Source organism: Eptatretus burgeri, chromosome 15 (genome assembly GCF_056783735.1).
Source record: "Eptatretus burgeri isolate ZD-2024b chromosome 15, Ebu_testis_v1, whole genome shotgun sequence".
NCBI classification, from domain to species: domain Eukaryota; kingdom Metazoa; phylum Chordata; class Myxini; order Myxiniformes; family Myxinidae; genus Eptatretus; species Eptatretus burgeri.
Window position 1 is genome coordinate 27,441,364 of NC_140975.1, and position 17,613 is coordinate 27,458,976.

General features: G+C 47.7%; 1 protein-coding gene across 1 annotated transcript in view; it reads left to right on the forward strand.

Annotated features, from left to right (window-relative positions):
- Positions 1-17,613, forward strand: part of GRIN2C (glutamate ionotropic receptor NMDA type subunit 2C) — a 316,497-nt gene that overhangs the window by 34,577 nt on the left and 264,307 nt on the right. Inside the window, exon 2 of the mRNA XM_085856958.1 lies at positions 12,471-12,782. Within this exon, the coding sequence (XP_085713084.1) occupies positions 12,471-12,782 (312 nt within the window). The remainder of the gene's footprint in view (positions 1-12,470; positions 12,783-17,613) is intronic.

Genomic DNA, 17,613 nt, shown 5'->3' on the forward strand with positions numbered 1-17,613 from the left:
GATTTTCAGGATTTTTGTTTTAGATTCCGTCTTTCACAGTTGAAGTGTACCTATGATAAAAATTACAGACCTCTACGTGCTTTGTAAGTGGGAAAACCTGCAAAATCCGCAGTGTATCAAATACTTGTTCTCCCGAATATATATATATATATATATATATATATATATATATATATATATATATATATATATATATATATATATATATATTGTTACGTTTGAGGGGGGGGTATGCATTCAAAGGGTAATTAGGATGTTTAATTAGGTATGCCATGCTGTTCGAGTTTACCAGGATCTCGATGTAATAAGTAGCAATTCAGTGGTGATAAGTTGTCTAGTAAATGTCCATTTCTTCAAGGGGGAAATGATAATTGTCACGTAATTAGATAGGGACACGGATAGGGTAAGTGTGTCTGCGTAAATCCCTTTTAGTAGTCCCTGGAGGCTTGCCCTGACGTCACAGGACAGTGCTGTGGATGGCTCCACCCCATGATCACGATTGGCGGAAGGCGACGGCGCAGGGCCAATAAAACGGCTCGATTGGAAGTGACGAGGACGGGAGGATAAAAAGGTTCTGTTCGGGGTCGAAAAGGAGGAGGAAGAAGATCGGGAGAGGAAGACCGTTTTTTGGGGTGGAGGTTGTTGTGCTGGGAGCGTGCTTGTTGTTGCGCTGATTCGGCCCTGGTTTCTTCGTGTCTTGTAGCCTTGCTGAGCCTCGTGCCTCACCTTGGTTGGCTCTGGGGTTCTGCTGGCTCGGAGTACGGGGTGGAACGGCGGGCAGACCTGCCTCCCTCTCCTGCTCGCGGTTTGGCGCCGGAGCTGGTTCCCTGGCGGCTGTGAGCGGACTTGGGCCGAGACCAGGAGGTCGACAGCACCACGGTTTCTCCTGCCCCCCCCCCTGACGAGAGCAAGGCCAGCTCGTCCGACGCCAATCCAGGGACTGTTGCGTCCACACCACGGTCCAGCCTGACCACCAGGAATAGCTACTGTGTGTGTGTGTGTGTGTGTGTGTGTGTGTGTGTGTGTGTGTGTGTGTGTGTGTGTGTGTGTGTGTGTGTGTGTGTGTGTGTGTGTGTGTGTGTGTGTGTGTGTGTGTGTGTGTGTGTGTGTGTGTGTGTGTACCTGGCGCCTTAGAGGGTTTGAGATTTGTATATTCATTGGAATTGTCTGTGTTTTCCCCACGCCCGATCCCACACCATCCCGTCGAATCGCCCCGGATCCCTCTTCTTGCCGAGTCTTGGTATTTCTGGTTAGAGGAATAAACGTTATCAACTCAGTGAAAAGCGACTCGTGCCACCTTCCTCGTCCTGTTTGCGGTAGAGGGATTAGAACCGCCATGTTTGGGTTATAAATAAATAAACCGCCTCCATCGTTTCGGCTCATTCTACGTTGGCGGGACTGTTCAAGTCCCGTGGACGTAACAATATATATATATATACATATATACATATATATATATATATATATATATATATATATATATATATATATATACATATATACATATATATTGTTGTGGTTGACGAAATTCGCAAACCACCATTCAGGTCCCTTAGGTGAGATATCTCTGTAAGAATATGTGTAGTTAGGCCCAAACCCGTTGTTTCGAGGGAATAAATGTCATTCATTCGGGCTGCGACCCTTCTAGATAGCCGTTTTTCTTTTACTATCTTTATTTTGGACCAGCCGCCATTACTACCACCACCAACCACGTCTCAACAGCCATCACACAACAACCACCAGCCGCAACGCCGCTTCACAACAACAACAACAACAACGCCAACAGCCACGACCTTTACCGTCACATCTCGCTCTCGCAACCATCGCATCACCGCCATTTCCGCGCCGCTTGTGGGCACCGATACTGGACTCGTGCAGGGCGCGCACCGAGCAGCGTGTGCAGAAACATCACAGCCTTTCCGAAGAAAACGGATCAAAAACGACTCACGCCCACTTCTGTTCCGTCCTATCGGCGAGCGTGGGGCGATTTGGCCCCGCCCCCAGGTGCGTTGGAGTAATATCGCTATATGCAAATTCATGGATCAAAAAGCATTCACGCCCACTTTTCCTCGGTCCAATGGGGAGCCAGCCAGAGGTGAAGGGTCGAAGGTAAAGGGTCGAAGGCGAAGGAACGAGGCCCCGGGGGCTATAAAGGGCTGCGTTCGCTCGCCAAACGGGGCAGTTCAGAGTCGGTGGAGTTGGGAAGAAGAAGCAGTAGTAGTCAGTCAAGAGCAGTTCGGAGTCTGTGGAGTTGGGAAGAAGAAGCAGTAGTAGTCAGTCAAGTTCGGAGTCAGTGGAGTTGGGAAGAGCCAGTCAAGAGAGGAGTCGGAGAAGGCAGTTGGACGGAGCTGTGGAGAGTTGGAGAGGTGGCGTCGGCGAAGGCGGTCGAGGGGGTGCTCGTGTCAGAGTCGGGGAGCTGCGGAGGGGAGAGGCCGGCAACGCGACCGAGGTCGTGGTGGAGACGCTCGTCGCGGGACCCGAGACAGGGAGATATCCTCCTTCCCCCGAGCATCAACAACCCCCTCCTGTTTCCCCCCGCGCTGAGATAGTGCGAGAAGGGGGCCCCGTTCCCACCCCATTCCAGGCAGTCCCAGCGAGGCCCGCGGAGTCGGGGCGCCAGCGCCATTTTGGGGCTCATCACCAGATGGGTAGGCTCAACGTGGTCTCGGCCCCAGGCCGTCTGCCCCCTCATAGTGGAGGGTGGTCCCTTTTTCTTTTGCTTTGAGTGTATGTGTTGTCGGCGCCGTCTGTGAAGTAAAACTGTATAAGTGTTGCCGTGTGCTCGGTAGTCGGTTAGCTCTGCATTGTCTTTTGCTTTTACATTTGCTTTTTGTGCATTATTGTGTGTTTCTTCTTCTTCTTTTACATTTGCTTTTGGTGTAATTGTATATGTGTGCTTTCCGTTCATCGCGAAATAAATGTGCTTTATGTTGAACTGTTTTCACGTTTCGCTTCGTCTTTTCCTTTATTGAATCTCCATCTTACTTCACGTAAAGGGTTGGTCGTGGGCTAAAACGCCCGATAATTAATTGAACCGTCGAGGCCGACGATAACACCGCTCGGTTAGCCCGATAGTACGGAACGGGTCGCTTAAAGTGGCCCGTGTCCGAAGTCGACCTGCGGCGAGGTGCGATCGCACGGTCTACCCTCCGTGTGGGTACTTAGGTAGGTCGAATTTGGCGAGCAACCCTATCCCACGCGGGGGCCGATTGGCACGATCGTGGTGAGGCCGAAAGGTCCACCCGTGACTAGTTCCCGGCGTTAGTCCGAGAGGGTCACGACGGGATTGTCCGTCCGGTGGGCGACGTGCCGCGATTCGAGTTACGTGGCCGTTCGCACGCCGGCGGGCGCGAATCCGCAACACTAGTGTCAGGTCGTGCGATATAAACTCATCGCCCTCCTCGCGGCACTGGTATCGGAGAACGGGAAAACGGGCTCTCCTGTCTCCAGCTAAATTCACGGGAATCGGTCCAGGGGTGAGAGGAGCGACCCCCGATTCCCTCCAAATTACGAGCGAGCTAAATTAACCCTTTACGAGAAGCAAGATGGCGTCTCAAGGCGAGCGGGTGCCGGGTGGATTAGGTATGTGTAATAGTAATGTAGAGTCCATGGCTCAGGACGAGATCACCGTGCAAGAGAAACCCGTACCAGAAGGTTGAGAAAGGCATCGATGCCGTTCATCTGGTCGGTTTTTTTATTATAACTCCACCACTAAATGTAGTCAGTGGGAGTGGCCAGGGCAGGTGACAATGCGGCAGATTATGGAACTCGCGCAGAGCATAAATGACAAACTGGATTACAGGAATGCCAAAATGAAAGAAAGGAACAACGAAATGAAGAGAAATACGCAACAAATGGAAAATAAAAAAATGGATGGAAACGCACTCGAAGCGAAAAACCAAATGAAAGAAATGCGGGGTGAGATGCAAAGCATGGGCATAGGCCTGCAGGCAGGCATTATGGCAATGGCGAGGAGCGAAACGCGGACCACGGGCGAGAAAATGGCGCTGCCACGTGCTGGGACGAACGAGCTGGGGGGGAGTGCAACGGCTGTCAGGCCCGCGGTCGGGGCGGGCGAGAAAATAATTCGGGAGACGTGCAAGACGAGACACGAGGTAAAGAAGGTATTAGAAAAATTAAAAGAAAACCAGGAGGAGACAGAGGAGGGATTGAAGGTCGAAACGGTGGAGTGTGAGAAAAGACTTCAAGACATGACGAAGAGAGTTGATAAGCTGGGACTGGAGGTAAAAACGGAGACAGAGGAACTGGGAAGACGGGTAGAAAACCACAAGCGCAAGCCGGAAGAACAGTTAGAAGCCAAAGCAAAGTCTGAGTGTGCGGAGATGAGAAATGAATTGGAAAAGAAAGTTTCTGAGTTACAGAAACACCAAAACAAAGAGAGGGAACTACAAAACGAACTGAGAGTGTTAAAAGAGGAAAGGAAGAGAACGGAAAATGAAACTTTAAGAAACCACACTGTACAGATCAAACAGCTGGAAGCGAAGGCCAGACTAAAGAATAAGGAACAAGAAAGAGTAATGAGGGAAGAACGAATGAGACAGGAGAAAGAAATCAGTCAGTTGAAAGAAATGACGAGATTGCAGAAGGAGGAACAAGAGAGACAGTGGAATAGAAAACTGAAAGAGTATGAATTTGAAACTGAACGACAAAAGGAAAAAATAGGTTTGAATACGAGGAGAAAGTAAAGGAGCAAGGAATGAAGCAGGAAGGAGAAATCAGGAGATTGAAGGACACAACGAGATTTTAGAGGGAAGAACGAGAGGAACAATGGAATAGAAAACAAAAAGAACATGAATCTGAGGTTGACCAATTGAAAGAAAGGCTGGAGTACGAGGAGATAGACAAAGAACAGCGAATGAAACACAAAATGGAGATGAACCAAATGAAGAAAACCATGAAACTGGATAAGGAAAGACAGGAGAGGAAACTAGGAAGAGTAATGAGACAGCAGCGAATGAAACACAAAATGGAGATGAACCAAATCAAGAAAACCATGAAACTGGAGAAGGAAGGACAGGAGAGGGAACGAGGAAGAGTAATGAGACAGCAGCAAATGAAACACAAAAAGGAGATTAACCAAATGAGGCAAACAACGAAACTGGAGAAGGAAGGACAGGAGAGGAAACGAGGAAGAGTAATGAGACAACAGCAAATGAAACACAAAAAGGAGATTAACCAAATGAAGAAAACCATGAAACTGGAGAAGGAAGGACAGGAGAGGAAACTAGGAAGAGTAATGAGACAGCAGCGAATGAAACACAAAATGGAGATGAACCAAATCAAGAAAACCATGAAACTGGAGAAGGAAGGACAGGAGAGGAAACAAGGAAGAGTAATGAGACAGCAGCAAATGAAACACAAAAAGGAGATGAACCAAATTAAGCAAACAACGAAACTGGAGAAGGAAGGACAGGAGAGGAAACAAGGAAGAGTAATGAGACAGCAGCAAATGAAACACAAAAGGGAGATTAACCAAATGAAGCAAACAACGAAACTGGAGAAGGAAGGACAGGAGAGGAAACTAGGAAGAGTAATGAGACAGCAGCGAATGAAACACAAAATGGAGATGAACCAAATCAAGAAAACCATGAAACTGGAGAAGGAAGGACAGGAGAGGAAACGAGGAAGAGTAGTGAGAGAACAGCGAATGAAACACAGGAAGGAAATGAGCCAAATGAAAGAAACGATGAGATTGGAAAACAAAGAGCAGGAGGAACAGTGGGAGAGAAAACAACAACTATATGAGTGTGAAATTGAACAACTAAAACAGAGAGCGAGATTGGAGTCAACGGAGATTGAGGAGCTACGGAGGGAGAACGAACAGCTAATGGGGCTCAGAGAGAAAGAACGACTCAGATGGGAAGGAAAAAAGGAACCAGGAAGAGACAGAAAAAAGGAACCAGCAGAGAAAATGTATAGAGACACGGGAGACAGAAAAAATAGAGGAGAGACTGCATGATAATGACGGGTTTAGAGACGCACACACACACACACACGGAGGTAGTGGAGGATAATGGGGGTGAGCTCGCGGACTGGGTGGAGACCCAGTGCGAGCAGCGGGATGGCCTCCTCCAGGAACGAGGGGAGGGAGTATGCCCCCTTGAGGCGAGTCACGACCAGGTGAGTTCGGTCGTGCTTTGCGAGGTCGAGGGGAGGAGTGCTGTGGACAGGTGCACGGAGAGCTTGGGGGGTATAGCGGCCCCGGAGACCCTTGTGGGGACACAAATCCCCAGTGTGGATGTCCCTGTGTGTGTGGTGCAAGGTGTGAGTGCGTCCCCGTGTGTGGAAGCGACCCCGTGTGTGTGGTGTGGTGGCGATTGTGCCGGAGTACGTGCTTCCCAGCACGCCGTGTGTGAAAGGGGCACCGCAAGTGGAAGAGGCCGTGTGTGTGAGTGAAACGGCCAGTATGAGTGAGGCACCGCGGGCGAGTGCCCCCGCGTGTGTGAGTGGTATGGTTTGTGTGAGGGAAATGGCACGAGTGAGTGGAAGGCCGCAAGTGAGTGGAGCCACGTGTGCGAGGGAGGTGGTATGCATGAGAGAGACAGCGTGTGCAAGGTCGTTGTGTGAAAGGGAGATGTCGGTCGGCATGTGTGAACATGCAGCCGCGTCTCCCGGTGTGAGTTTAATGGTGAGGTGTGTTAGCGTCGTAACACGCGGGAGTGCGAGTGTTGAATGGCGACGGAGACTGCGACAGAGGAAAGAAAGCCGAGTCGCGGCTGTAGTTGTTTCGGGGACCGTGCCGGGTTCACCCAGCAGTGAGCATGAGGTCCGTGCTGTGCAACGCACGAGGCCCCACGTGCTCGCTTGCGAGAGTAAAGTCCCGGTCCGGAAACGCCAGTGGTGGATTTGCCGATCCCGCGGACGGACAAAGTTTAGGCAGGATTACGGATTTGGACCGGACGGGTTCTCCACGTGATCGTGTGTGTTAAGCTCCAATGGGCAAAGCACATGTGTTCGCGTGGGGAACCCCTCGAGACGTGGGGCTTGTTTTTTTATGCGCACGGTGACGTCATGGCTGCACGTGGGGTTGGAATCCGGCAGGAGGGGTATCCCTGCCGGATGGTACCGTCCAAGGAGGGACGAGGAACACGTGCAGCTGCATGATGTCACGGGCAAGTGCAAAGTGCGCGAGCTGTGAGTTGCTGCGCTGGTGCTGCGCATGTGGAAAAAAAAAAAAAAAGCAAGCCTCGCTTTCGGGTACACAGGATTCCTGGGCAAGGGGTGGAAGACCCCCTTGACCAGGGCACAGGATGGAAACTAGTTAGGGGGAAGGGTTAGCTTAGCTAGACCGACTTCATGGGGCAGGGGTAAGTCCTCATGGAGTCCGTGGAATGGATTAGTTAGAGGGATTGTAGCCAGATTTAGGTTGGGAAATAAAATGATTTTTTGATTTCGAAGACAGTGACAGACTTGTGAATGTGTAGCGGGGACGTAGTTTAGCTACGTAGGTTAAAAGGAACGTGCTATAGTTTAAGGGACGACGTGGGAGCACGAGTTAGTTAGGGGAGGTAGTTAGAAGGATGGCAGAGTTCAGCGGTGAGTGTGTTGAAGAGTTGGTGAGTGAAGTGGAAGCATGTGCTTGGTGAGTGAGTGAGGCCAGCGGGTCTGTGTGTATGGAGCGAATGGGGACTGCATGGTGCGATGAGTGATTGGGGGGAGGAGTGACTCCCACCCAAGGGACCCCGGGGTCAGTGTAGAGTGAGTTTTAGGGGGTTAGTTAAATTGAAAAATGGAGGTCGTTTTGTTGTTGGTGTGAATGTAGGCTCGAAACCCGTTTGGAGGGGTGCAGGAGCCCTGTTGACGGGCTGGGAGCGTGGCTGCGAAAGGTGAGTATCGCTGAGTGGGTACCCCGGGCACCAGGCTAGTCGGCCGTGGTAGGCCAAGGGCCCATGGGAGGCCGGGATAGCGTAGTGGGCACGGGTGCGCCTGCTTGGTGCGGGGGCCCGGGGCGCCATTAGCCGCGTGGGCAGTGTTGTGGGCACGGGTGACCCTCGGAAAGGGGCCTGGGAAGCCAGCCTGCCACGTGTGCGTTTCAGGGGAGGTGCCATGGGGGGCACTCCCCGGTGTTTAGGGGGCTGGTAGGCTCGGAGGCAGTGTAGTGCCCGGGGGTGCCATAGCGGGAGATTCGGCAGAGGGTCGTGCCTGCCAAAGGGAGCCACGTGTCCCAGCCATGAGACCGTGTGAGGGCACGGAGAGAAAATTGTGGGGCGAGGCCCGAAATTGTGAGGACACCAACACAGGCGACGGGAATCTGGGTTGTTAGAACCAATAGTTTAAGCGAGAGGCGCTTGTTGAAAGCCCCGGGGTAGTTTAACAGTTAAATGGTTAGGGTAGATTAGGAGTGTACCCCTCCGCACCATCCATCCCCTCGCTCTCGTTGTGGGCCGCTTGACCCACTTTGTGTTTTCGATCGCTGAACTCTGGGGAGGCCATTCTGAGGCTTCGTTGGGCCTCGACACAGGACGCTAGCTCTCCCTTGTTCCCCTCCGGGAAGGGAACGTCGGGGTTGGGAGTAGGCTAGGTGACAGGATAGGTTAGCCGAACAAGGACAGTACAGGGGGTTAGGGGACGATTTATAGTGGGGAAGTAAAAAAAAAAAAAAAAAAAGTTGGGGCTAAATTGGGGTTTGACAAATTAAGGGAGTGGGTATGTACAGTAAGAGGCAAAGGCGATAGGTGGGAGGGAGACAGCTAGGTAGGTCCGAGCCCGCCTTCTGAGTGGCCAGCACCACCGCACTCCCTCCACCAACCTCCACTGAACGGCAAAAGCTGGCCAGCTTCATCTGCTGGCTGCGTTGCTGCAAGGCAAAGGCCGGCCCACTTCATCGGCAGCTGTTGTTTTGCTGCAAGGATGTGCCGGCTGGATCGGCTGCAGCTGCTGTGCTGCAAGGCCTGTACCGGCCGGATCGTCTGCAGCTGTTTTCTGCAAGGCCTGTGCCATCGGCTGGCTGTGTTTTGCTTCAAGGCCTGTGCCGGCCACTTCATCTGCTGGCTGTGTTGCTGCAAGGCCTGTGACGGCCCACTTCATCTGCCGGCTGGCTGTTTTTCTTCAAGGCCTGTGCCGGCCAGTTCATCTGCCGGCTGTGTTTGCCTGCAGCGGCCTTCTTCTGCAGGCTGTGTTTGCCTGCTGCCTTTGCCATGCCATGCCCACTGCCCCTGTTCACCAGCCCCGTTCAATTTTTGCTTTGCCCCCCCCCTGTTCATTTCCATGTGCGCCAGGATCAGAAAGCAACAGTTTGCAAGCTGCGAGAACTGCCCTGTTGGCAGCTACAACACGGGCCTGCAGTGGCGGCCCGTGCACCGTGTTTGCGTGCATCCATTCATCCATCCATTTGTTGTGTTCATTGCGTGTGCCACTTGAGCTGGCACGGAGACTGCGTTCGTGCAGCCCATGCACCGTTGTGGTTCACTGCGTTCAGTTCAAAAGGGAAGGCCTTGGACTGCGTGTGAGCAGCCGGCCACGTTCCCTGTCACCTGCATTGTTTGAGTCAGAGACTGCATGCGAGCAGCCTGGCTCCCTGCTAACTGCTTTCTTTTTGCAGAGTTCAGTGATCCTGGGCCATGGTTTAGTGTAAAATTTGTAAGTTAAGGGTAAGATGTACTGTACATATGAGTGCGCCCCCGGCATGTCTGTCTTAGCGCCGGCAATTTTATTTAAGTCGTCCGTGTCAGTGAGTTTGTTTAGGTAGTTACGCAGCCCTCAGGTTATTTATTTTGGGGACACGAATACCATGAATGTCGCACTCAAGGATTGGTAGGTAAAATATACTAGGGGAAAACTACACATGATGGCACACGAAAATTTGACGACTCGGGACGAGTCTGTAAAAAGGGGAGGGGGTAGTGTTGTGGTTGACGAAATTCGCAAACCACCATTCAGGTCCCTTAGGTGAGATATCTCTGTAAGTATATGTGTAGTTAGGCCCAAACCTGTTGTTTCGAGGGAATAAATGTCATTCATTCGGGCTGCGACCCTTCTAGATAGCCGTTTTTCTTTTACTATCTTTATTTTGGACCAGCCGCCATTACTACCACCACCAACCACGTCTCAACAGCCATCACACAACAACCACCAGCCGCAACGCCGCTTCACAACAACAACAACGCCAACAGCCACGACCTTTACCGTCACATCTCGCTCTCGCCACCATCGCATCACCGCCATTTCCGCGCCGCTTGTGGGCACCGATACTGGACTCGTGCAGGGCGCGCACCAAGCAGCGTGTGCAGAAACATCACAGCCTTTCCGAAAAAAACGGATCAAAAACGACTCACGCCCACTTCTGTTCCGTCCTATCGGCGAGCGTGGGGCGATTTGGCCCCGCCCCCAGGTGCGTTGGGGTAATATCGCTATATGCAAATTCATGGATCAAAAAGCATTCACGCCCACTTTTCCTCGGTCCAATGGGGAGCCAGCCAAAGGTGAAGGGTCGAAGGTAAAGGGTCGAAGGCGAAGGAGCGAGGCCCCGGGGGCTATAAAGGGCTGCGTTCGCTCGCCAAACAAAGCAGTTCGCAGTCGGTGGAGTTGGGAAGAAGAAGCAGTAGTAGTCAGTCAAGAGCAGTTCGGAGTCGGTGGAGTTGGGAAGAAGAAGCAGTAGTAGTCAGTCAAGAGCAGTTCGGAGTCGGTGGAGTTGGGAAGAAGAAGCAGTAGTAGTCAGTCAAGTTCGGAGTCGGTGGAGTTGGGAAGAGCCAGTCAAGAGAGGAGTTGGAGAAGGCAGTTGGACGGAGCTGTGGAGAGTTGGAGAGGTGGCGGCGGCGAAGGCGGTCGAGGGGGTGCTCGTGTCAGAGTCGGGGAGCTGCGGAGGGGAGAGGCCGGCAACGCGACCGAGGTCGTAGTGGAGACGCTCGTCGCGGGACCCGAGACAGGGAGATATCCTCCTTCCCCCGAGCATCAACAACCCCCTCCTGTTTCCCCCCGCGCTGAGATAGTGTGAGAAGGGGGCCCCGTTCCCACCCCATTCCAGGCAGTCCCAGCGAGGCCCGCGGAGTCGGGGCGCCAGCGCCATTTTGCGGCTCATCACCAGACGGGTAGGCTCGACGTGGTCTCGGCCCCAGGCCGTCTGCCCCCTCATAGTGGATGGTGGTCCCTTTTTCTTTTGCTTTGAGTATATGTGTTGTCGGCGCCGTCTGTGAAGTAAAACTGTATAAGTGTTGCCGTGTGCTCGGTAGTCGGTTAGCTCTGCATTGTCTTTTGCTTTTACATTTGCTTTTTGTGCATTATTGTGTGTTTCTTCTTCTTCTTTTACATTTGCTTTTGGTGTAATTGTATATGTGTGCTTTCCGTTCATCGCGAAACAAATGTGCTTTATGTTGAACTGTTTTTCCGTTTCGCTTCGTCTTTTCCTTTATTGAATCTCCATCTTACTTCACGTAAAGGGTTGGTCGTGGGCTAAAACGCCCGATAATTAATCGAACCGTCGAGGCCGACGATAACACCGCTCGGTTATCCCAATAGTACGGAACGGGTCGCTTAAAGTGGCCCGTGTCCGAAGTCGACCTGCGGCGAGGTGCGATCGCCCGGTCTACCCTCCGTGTGGGTACTTAGGTAGGTCGAATTTGGCGAGCAACCCTATCCCATGCGGGGGCCGATTGGCACGATCGTGGTGAGGCCGAAAGGTCCACCCGTGACTAGTTCCCGGCGTTAGTCCGAGAGGGTCACGACGGGATTGTCCGTCCGGTGGGCGACGTGCCGCGATTCGAGTTACGTGGCCGTTCGCACGCCGGTGGGCGCGAATCCGCAACAATATATATTTTGAAGTTTTTGTTTGTCTGCACGCGCTAATCTCCTGAACGTTGAATGATAGGAGGAAACCTTTGTAACAAAAAATGTTGGGACGGGCCCTGGGAAGGTCATAGGCTAGGTGGCGAGGCCCCTCGGCCCGGGGGGGGGGTGTTTCCCCCTCACCAACTCCCTTAGGCCCAATAGGGAACTGATACTGGGCTCGTGTCAGACCGATGTGCAGAAGATTAAATTCATTCAAAAAGAACCCGGGCAATGCCGGGCAATACATATATATATATATATATATATATATATATATATATATATATATATATATATATATATATATATATATATATATATATATATATATGTATATGGAGACTGTGTTGGCAGCACCAACGCTCTGCACAGAGTATCGTCCCGATGAATGTATGTATATATATATATATATATATATATATATATATATATATATATATATATATATATATATATATATATATATATATATATATATATATATATGAAAGACATTATAATTTAAAATGATAAAACAAATTATTTTTGAGATCGCGTGGTGGTTTTGAGTGGAATGCAGAGCCCCATTAACCATCCAATGGTTTTACTGTCATGCGAATAGTATTAACATTTAACATGAGTGTTGCACGTTTCTTGTGGTATGATGTATGTACATTGAGGATTGTGTGTGTATTTTTCTGATCCAGGTGCTGACTGCTGGAGTGGTGGCAAGGCCAAGCTCCGAAGCAAGGGACGACCAACCAATGCTGAATATTGGATTATTCTATTTGGGTCGAGAGGAGACTCTGCAGTCTCTTCGTCGGGTACTTTCAAGTGATGACCTCTTCCGGAGTTTCCCGCTGAATGTCAAGGTCGTTCCAGCCTCTCCAGAACATGGGAGTCACAATGAGAGCAATCCACGCTCTATCCTGGTACACATCTGTGATCTGATCTCCAGCCTCCGCATCCATGGTTTGGTGTTTGGTGATGAAGCAGATTCACCTGTTTCTCTGGCCCAGGCAAGACCACGCATCACACTGCACACCACCTCACTGCAGTATCCACTCAACATCCAGGTTTATTCCCTTATGGAAGCTTATTCTGGGTCCTACCTTTTTCATCTAGTGGTTCTGATACTTCCTTTTTCCGCAATCTTGTTATAAATTAGTGTTCCCTCATTTTTACGTATTTATTCTTGTTTATGTTATCCCTTTATGACTCCCTCAATCTTGTTTATCAATTATCAATCGACTAATCAGAAGAATTTTTCTTTTTTTTTTTTGCTTTATGAGAGTGTTACATCTTTTATCTGAAATTTAAGTGCAATATTGCGTTCTGAAGGACAAGTTAAAGTCACACGAGTTATATAATACAGTGGAGTCTTTCTTATGCTATATCTAGGCTCATCAATGAGCAAGGAGACAGAGGGTGAAATGGCAATGAACTGACAGTGAGGCCACAGTTGGATACAAACAAGGGAATGAACAAACAAAAGAGAAGAAAGGAGTCATGGTAACCTGCAATTAAGAGGGTTGTGTTTGTAAATTTCTGGAGGTACAAAGGATTGTGCTTAAGAATGGAGGATATGAGATGGTGGTGCACTACCTGCTACAAGTCGTGGAGGGAAGTGTGAGATGTAACCATCGCTGGAAAGAGAAACAGATGCCGTACATTCTGTGGATTCTTCATTGTATTGAGAATGAATTATACTCGTCCTCACCACACCCCTTCTCCCCTGTCCTCACCCTCCTCCTCCCCATGTAAAACGTAATAACACACCTTCACTCAGATGGACATTAAGCTGGACCTCCCATCTGTCAGCATTAGCTGGCGGATGACAAAGATCCCATGGTGTTTCGCAAAGCATCCGCAGTCTTTGCTGGAACCCTGAACAAATGACAAATTCTTTTCTGGACTGTCACTGAGAAGGTAAGGGCACAAACCACTCAGTGTACTTCCAGCAGTCCTTGACACCGTAGAAATGGTACAGGATTAGTCCATCCATCCAGTCATGAGAAGCGAGGGACTGGCATATCAGAGATTGTGATTAAATCCAGCTGGAGGCAGCAGCATTAAGGCTTTGTATTTTAAGCCCCTCGAAACCGAGGTGCTCTCTCAGGGGAATTACCACGTCACAATGTGATTGTCAGTAAAAGTGGTTGGTTCATTAATGACCCTTCAGGGAGGATGTAATATACCTAATTTGGTCTACATGCGGTACTGTGAATCCACACGTTTCAGTTGACTCATTGCCTTTAGGGCTGCATGGAATGGGTAGTAAAATAAATAGGCAGTTTTTTTTCCCCCTTGAAAGGAAACAGGGATATGCAGGACAAAGGACATTCGGTGAGATAAATGTACTTTTTCAATGATTGTTAATAATTTTTTTTTCCCCGCTTTAACTCAGTGTTTACACTTTTTATCCCCTGCCCCTCCCACAAGGTTGGAGACGGGGGACATTAAAATGATCTCCGTCTGACCGACTGACCCACCGACACAATCTGTCCTTGTAACTTTGTGTACGCCATATTTCAAAAACCGTTGAACATTTTGCTTCCATATTGCAGAATACTATTCCGCATGACGTGGTCGCAACCTGACGAGATAACGGCAGTGATTGGATAAATTATGTTGCCATGGCAACCATCTCGGTAACTTGGCTTGTGTACTCAATATTTCAGAAACCGTTCAAGATTTAGCTTTCATATTACACAGATCTATTCCCAATACCACCCAAAAGGTGGGGACCTGGAGTATCAGCTCCTTGTTGTTGATATTGAGATGATCAGTCCATGTTCCTGGTGTTTCATGAAACAAGGGCACAGGTCCACAGTTCAATTGATCACATGCGGTTGGTCTATTTGGTGTTCCCATCTGAGCACTTAGTTCACAATGCTGTGATCCCAGATTCAAATCCCATATACTGTATTTATTTCTCTATCACCTAGTAATGTCCTTATAATTCATATAAAACTGCACTGATGTCGACCAAAGTCTTTGTCCAACAAGTGGTATAGTACAAGCTCCTTCAGGATCAGCCTTATAAGATAGAAAAGAGAAAAATAAAATGTATTGTTACTGGTAACTTCCGCTCTCTAAGGGAGCAGTCGGGGGGGGGGGGGGTAAGGATGATGTTGCTATCGTTATTATTGTTATGATAATTATTGTTCATATTATTATTTTGTAATCATGTTAATATTATTATAACCATTATTATAAAGATAAAGATATAGTGATAGGAAGCAGTGTCTATGAGTGGGAGGATGTCTGGCTGAGAGGATGTAAGTAGTGGGGTATTTCAAGGATCATCATTGTCATTATCAATTCCATCTTTATTATCATTATCATCATAACTATCATTGCCATTATATTTAATCATTATATATAAATATATATTACTGGGCGTAGTGGCATATATATATATATATATATTACCGGGCGTAGTGGCCTAAAATATATATGTGGCCTCATTACCGGGCGTAGTGGCGTGCACCTGTAATCCGGCTACTCGGAGGCTTGGGTTGGAGGATCGCTTGAGGATGGGTGCTCTGCACTGGGCCGCGCTATGAGAGGTTGTAGGGCAGCCCAGAATCATGGCGAAACCCAATCCTTATCCCTGTGTCGTAAGAGGCGACCAGGGTTGCGTCAGGAAGGGCATCCGGCGTAAAACCTGTGCCACATCTGGATGCCGATCATAACGGATGATCCGCTGTGGCGACCCCTAACGGGAGCAGCCGAAAGGAGAACAACAACATGTATGTGGCCTCATTATTGTTTACATCATTATTACTATTATTATTGATAATATTATTATTGTTATTTTGTAATGATGTTAATATTATTATTATATTGTTATCATCATTATTGTTGTTTTTACTTTTTGTTATTGGAAGCAGCCTTGGAGAAACACCACAATAACGTGCAACAATGCTCAAGTTGCTATCTATACACCTTATCATGGCGTTTTTCCAATGTGGAAAAGGCAATAATGCATGGAAATTGCTCCGGCTTTTTCTGCAGTGAAGTCGAAAGCAATATAGGCTCAGCAAGTGCGAACATGAGGCGAAGGCCTCTTACTCATGATGCAATTAAGGGTTCTGAAGGGTCACTCGTAATACCCTCTCTCACCACCACTGGAAGCGGCACTGCAATATCCACCTTTCTGGTGGTCCCACCTTCGGGAAGGGGGGTGGGCGGGTGGTGAGGCAAACCAAGTAACGACAACTGTACTCTTATGACCCTTAGTTCCCCTGGCAAATTTGTTTGAGATCTGATTAGTAACGACCAAACGCATCAGCCACAGACAGAAAGAGAGATGCCAAATTGGATATTTTAATATGATTAAGCAAATTTTTAAACATTTCATTGATGCATGTTCAAACATTTAATAAATAAAATGCCCACTCAACAGCATTTATTTACTTTTTTTCCATTCATAGAACAGGGAAGAGGGAAGTGGAGTCCGAAAAGTACTGTCTTGAAAATTAATTTAAATCGTGCCAAACAATGACGAAGCTCAGGAACCAGAAATGCAATTCATTTTAGCATTTTGTTTTGTTTTCCATTATAGCATAATTATTAGCCATTATATTTCAACATACGATAAAGATTGATTGTCGTTTTATTTCAGAATCTTTTTTTTCTTTCTTTCACTTTAACACTTAATGAGATTGCAAGAATCCATTAAATCAGATCAATAAAGCATGAGCCTGAAAAGAGTTCCATCTTGCACCAGAGTTCATCATTCTGTTATAACTGGAACAATTGTGAAGAAAGTGAGTTTTTAACAGAAGTATATTCATAATAAGCAAACACATTTTAAAGCCATTAATAATAAAATTCCAATTTAATTGAAGATCACCTCGAAACCTCTGCAAGCTCCAGGAATTTTTTCTTCTTCTTCCATTTCTTGATTTGTAAAAAAAATATTTTTCATATTCTCAATATTTTACTTCGGCAGAATTTCAATTATACCTTAATGCATCTTTTTAAGTCTGTTGGTAATAGCACTAACGTTGATAATGAACTGCTGTTAATTGCACTGCCATGGCTCACAGTAACACCGAAAGTTTAAACAAAACCACAGCCAGTTTTTTGGAACAGTATTTGTAGGGTTCACACAATTATTTTATTTTATTTGGTTCTCCAATGAGTACCAGCAGAAATGGTTTGGTGCTCACAAACAAAAAAAAGTCAGCTTCGAGCGTGCTCGTCTGCTTTCCCAATCGCCACTCCGATTTTTAAAGTGCCTCTCGACTTTGTATGCATCTTACTCCTCTGTAAACACTCTCTCAGAACGTATGCTCCAGATGAGTCACTCACAAGCCGCTCTTTTACGTTCCGCACGCTCCTGAACCTCCTCTTCTTCCTTCATGCTCACGCGTTCTCCTTAGATCTGTTTTTGTTTTTTTTTTAATCTTATAAGTCATAAACTTACAATATAATTTATAAATTATATTGTTATCATTTATAAAGTTAATTTTGTACACTTAAATTTTGAAATCACAGTATGTATATCAATCATCAGAATTATCAAGGAAGAACCTTACCAACCCAAGCTGAGAAAACCTGCTCTTCTTCCTTTTCGCTCACATTGTCTCCTTAGATCTATTTTTGTTAATCTTATAAGTTATAATATGACATATATATAATTTATAAACTTAATTTTGTACACTTAAATTTTGAAATCACAGTATGTATATCAATCATCAGAATTATCAAGGAAGAACCTTACCAACCCAAGCTGAGAAAACCTGCTCTTCTTCCTTTTCGCTCACATTGTCTCCTTAGATCTATTTTTGTTAATCTTATAAGTTATAATATGACATATATGATTTATAAACTTAATTT